At 41.0% G+C, this 3,898-nt stretch overlaps 1 protein-coding gene across 1 annotated transcript in view; it reads left to right on the forward strand.

Moving 5' to 3' along the window:
- The window catches only part of LOC101861739, a 16,921-nt gene that overhangs the window by 1,303 nt on the left and 11,720 nt on the right, over positions 1 to 3,898 (forward strand). Inside the window, exons 3-7 of the mRNA XM_013084260.2 lie at positions 182 to 336; positions 1,211 to 1,328; positions 2,025 to 2,109; positions 2,928 to 3,027; positions 3,581 to 3,657. Of these exons, the coding sequence (XP_012939714.1) occupies positions 182 to 336; positions 1,211 to 1,328; positions 2,025 to 2,109; positions 2,928 to 3,027; positions 3,581 to 3,657 (535 nt within the window). The remainder of the gene's footprint in view (positions 1 to 181; positions 337 to 1,210; positions 1,329 to 2,024; positions 2,110 to 2,927; positions 3,028 to 3,580; positions 3,658 to 3,898) is intronic.

Below are 3,898 nucleotides of genomic sequence, written 5' to 3' on the forward strand. Positions count from 1 at the left end.
GGGGGGTTCAACCTTGGAAGAATATTGTTGTGTATTGACATTTAATTTCAAAGAATATAATAATATAGCAATATGTTGTATTAGTCATGGGTGGGGTTTATTCTCAGCTCAAAACAGGAAGGAAGGAAGAAAGAAAGACTGATTTTGCTTCATGAAATATTCCCCAATATTCACTCTACAGATGCCCCTTTCCGGTTGGCTCTCCTCCAGAGAAGTTCTGTCACGGAGCAGCACGACAATGACACGGATGTCCTCTCGACGTGGCAGAGTTGTTTACTTCTGGACCACATTCCTCACAACGCCCACGCTGTCGTCTCGCAGAAGTGTGCGGAAAATGTAAGCTTGTAGGGCCTGACTTGCTGGTAAATGTCAGTTTGTCAACTAGGGGTTTAATTTTGTCTTTACTTCTTGAAAGTGTTGTATGCAAAAGTATTTTTTGAAATTCCCTTGCCACTGAAAAGTTGTGGGTTCAAAGCCCATCAGGGGCCTGAAGATGTGGCCTTGGGAAAGGAACTTCTCCTGAATTTCCTATGGGAATGGGATGTGACTAAAAGACAGCGAAAGGTCTTGTCAGTTTGTCAGTGTTTGAGTGCTTAGTTGGCTGTTTGCACTTATGCCTATTGGGAAACTAAGAATGTTTTTGAGTGTTCTAGAGTCTGCTGGTTCAATAAATTGTTAAGTGCATAGAGCTTGCTGTTGAGCAGGGACATGCGTTAAGCAAATGTGTGACAACCAGGTGAGATCAGTCGTCAAAATAATGAAATAAAAGAAACTGATATTTTTCCACATTGTTTGGCAATTTTTATCAAATTTTTTGGTTTGGGCTCACCACCTTTTTTGTCCATTCCAAAACACATTCCAGCATAGAATTAACTAAAGGACTTTGGTCAAAGGTACCAAAAAAAGTAAATTTGCAATATTCAAGGAAATTACAGATTTGGCAGTCGGCAAACTGTGACGGCAAATTTCTCACTTATTTTACTCCTGACCGCCTTCTACAATGTCAAATGTCTCGACTTCTATTCCAGATAGATGAGTATTGTTTTCTCATGAAAATCAAGGCAAAGGAACAGGTTTTATGATTATTCCAATAACTCCAACTATGCCCCAAAACTGACAGGTGCCTGATTCCACTGCGTCATGACACATTTGCCTTTACATATATATATATATTTAATATGTATATGGGGTTTTTTTTTCCACTCTCCAGGCCAACTCTGAGCTGGCTGGGACATGCACCGAGAGCAGCTACCACCTGACCATCAAAGTCCCCGACGTGGATTGTGAGGACTGTATACTGCTGCTACAACAAGTCAGAGTTCCGACAGGTCAGAGGCAGCTTGGTTCTATGTCTTCATCGTAGCAGTATTTGTATACCCAAACACTCATACATATCAGGTGACAATATTATATTTTAAGGCTTCCCAGGAGGATAGAGATACTATGTACAATATCTTCACCAGGTTGAAAGTGAACTCAAATCTTTTTGGCTTGAGAGTAAGAGTTAATACAGGATGCCCATAACAGCTGGATCAGGCCAATCACTTGACTCGGTCGTCTGAAATTGAAAACATGTTTGTTTTTTAGGCGACCGAGTCGGGCCTATCCGCCGATCCCGTCCGTAATGGGCACCCTGTATTAGCCGGTCCTCCTCTGACATAGCTGTATATTCCAGAGCTCAGATATAGGAATGTGCTGTGAACAAAATATTCAAATGTGCAAAGTCCAGAATGAAAATTTTTCAGGAGAGAGAAAAACTGTTACATTCTTGTAAAAATAGTGTACTTAGATTATGTATCTTCTCTGGCTTTTTTCAACATTTGAAATTTGAATTCCACAAGGGCATGTGACCGATACCACAGCTTAAAAAATTGCATTAAAAATTTTTCTCCATCTTCTGTCATCTGTGTGTGTTCTGTCATATCTGTGTGTGTTCTGTCCTATCTGTGTGTGTTCTGTCCTATCTGTGTGTGTGTGTACACCAATGTTCTGTTATATCTGTTTGTGTTCTGTGGTTCCCTCAGGTGGCCAGGTTTGTGAGTTGAACGCCCAGCACAACAACAGCCTCCAGTGCTCGGTGTACCACAGCTGTGCCAGGGTCAGCCTCAGGTTAGTCTACTCATTGAGATATGATGTGATAAGAAGAAGAAGAAGAAAAAGAAGAAGAAGAAGAAGAAGAAGAAGAAGAAGAAGAAGAAGAAGAAGAAGAAAAAGAAGAAGAAGAAGAAGAAGAAGAAGAGCAACAACAACAACAACAACAACAACAACAACAACAACATTAATGATAAGTTTGTCCCTCAATATCTGATATATATTATTATGTTGGTGTCCTGAAGCAGTCTGTCCTCAAAACCCCATGACCAAACATGTTGTTAAGCTACCATTTTGGCACACTTTGACCGAATTCAACTCAATTAGACTGTGACTTTAAAAATCAAACTCATAGGTTTTCCAAGGTAGTAAGTGAAATGGGTTGTATTGTGTCATAATGGTAGCTTTTGCCCCTTGATGAAGGAAAATCTGTCTAGCCCCGGCTCAATCAAATGAATCAAACTAGCATGGTGCACTGTAGAGCTGGGCAAAGAATCAATTCTTGAACCGATTCCCTCGATTTGTGCTACGTACAGAGGAAAGTTCAGATTCCTACGGCTATAATTACTTTATTCATTAAAATCTTCTTTTTTCTAGAATTAATTTTTTTTTTTAGTTGGTGCCTGGCAGTGTTCCCGAATCAATGTTATCCTAAATCCTGAAGACGTTCGGAGCCAACCAGGTAACCAGCGGAAGAAATCACATCATTAGAAAGTAATTGGGTTCGGAGTCGATTCTGACGATCCCTAGCTTTCAACAATCGGGAACCTAAACGTTCATCACTAGTTCACTTTGTGTAACAATGATATTGTTTCCCTTCTACTGGACACATTCAGGGCCACGGCTTTTGGACAGGGTCGTGACCTGAGCTATTGCTCTAACTACCTCGACAATCTACCCGGCGACTGGCCCTACAGACCGCAAGATATCTATAAGGTAACATGTGGGTGTAATACGTGATACAAAAAACATTTATATAGTGTATATTCATGCTCTACAGCAAGCTTTATGCGCTTTACAACTGTTATTACCCCCAGCAGACCCTGGAACACTTAGAAACATTCTCGGCTTCCAGGGAAGCATGCAGTGCAAACTGCTGATTAATTAAGTGCGGAAAATTCGTGGAAAGTGTCTTTCCCAAGTTCTGTGACAGTTCCTGACCTGTGGCAGCAGACTCCAGATGTGTGCTTGTCAACCTTTTTCTAGCCAGCAGCCATTTTTGCTAGGCCCTCTTGGTAACAGTTATAATGGCCGAAATGTTCTCTTTCAGTTTAGAAAGGAAATTAACTTTCCAAACTCTGCTAGTTATTCAGCTTCTTGTAGCTTCTAAATGTCTGTTCACACAAGATAAATATGTGAGGGATTTTTTAGTTTAAGATTATGAAAAAATGTTTATTGTAATTTTTGTGTGAATTTAAAGATTTGTTGCTTTTTGGTATCGGTATGTGTGTATGAACCCCTCATGTGTTGTGTTCTCTGTGTGTGACAGACAGAGGACGGAGCCACTCTGCGGATGGACCTGGTCCACACCACCCTACACCTACACGTACCACAAGATTCCAAACTGTGAGTCTCCTTCCTGCTTGTTCTCTGTGTGGTCTCAGTTCCTGGAGTTTTTGTACCATTACACCTGCTCTAACGGCCACTTGTCAAAGACAATCACCTGTACGAATGACCGTTTTCCTCATATTTCCCACATTCCCCTTTTGCATTTTAGAAAAATATTCTTATAATGACTCTGTTCAAGATGTCCTCCTGTCTAAGACAACAATTTCTTTCCTCGGTGGGGTGGGGGGGGGGGGGGGGG

Source organism: Aplysia californica, unplaced genomic scaffold, assembly GCF_000002075.1.
Source record: "Aplysia californica isolate F4 #8 unplaced genomic scaffold, AplCal3.0 scaffold00282, whole genome shotgun sequence".
In the NCBI taxonomy this organism is placed as follows: Eukaryota; Metazoa; Mollusca; class Gastropoda; order Aplysiida; family Aplysiidae; genus Aplysia; species Aplysia californica.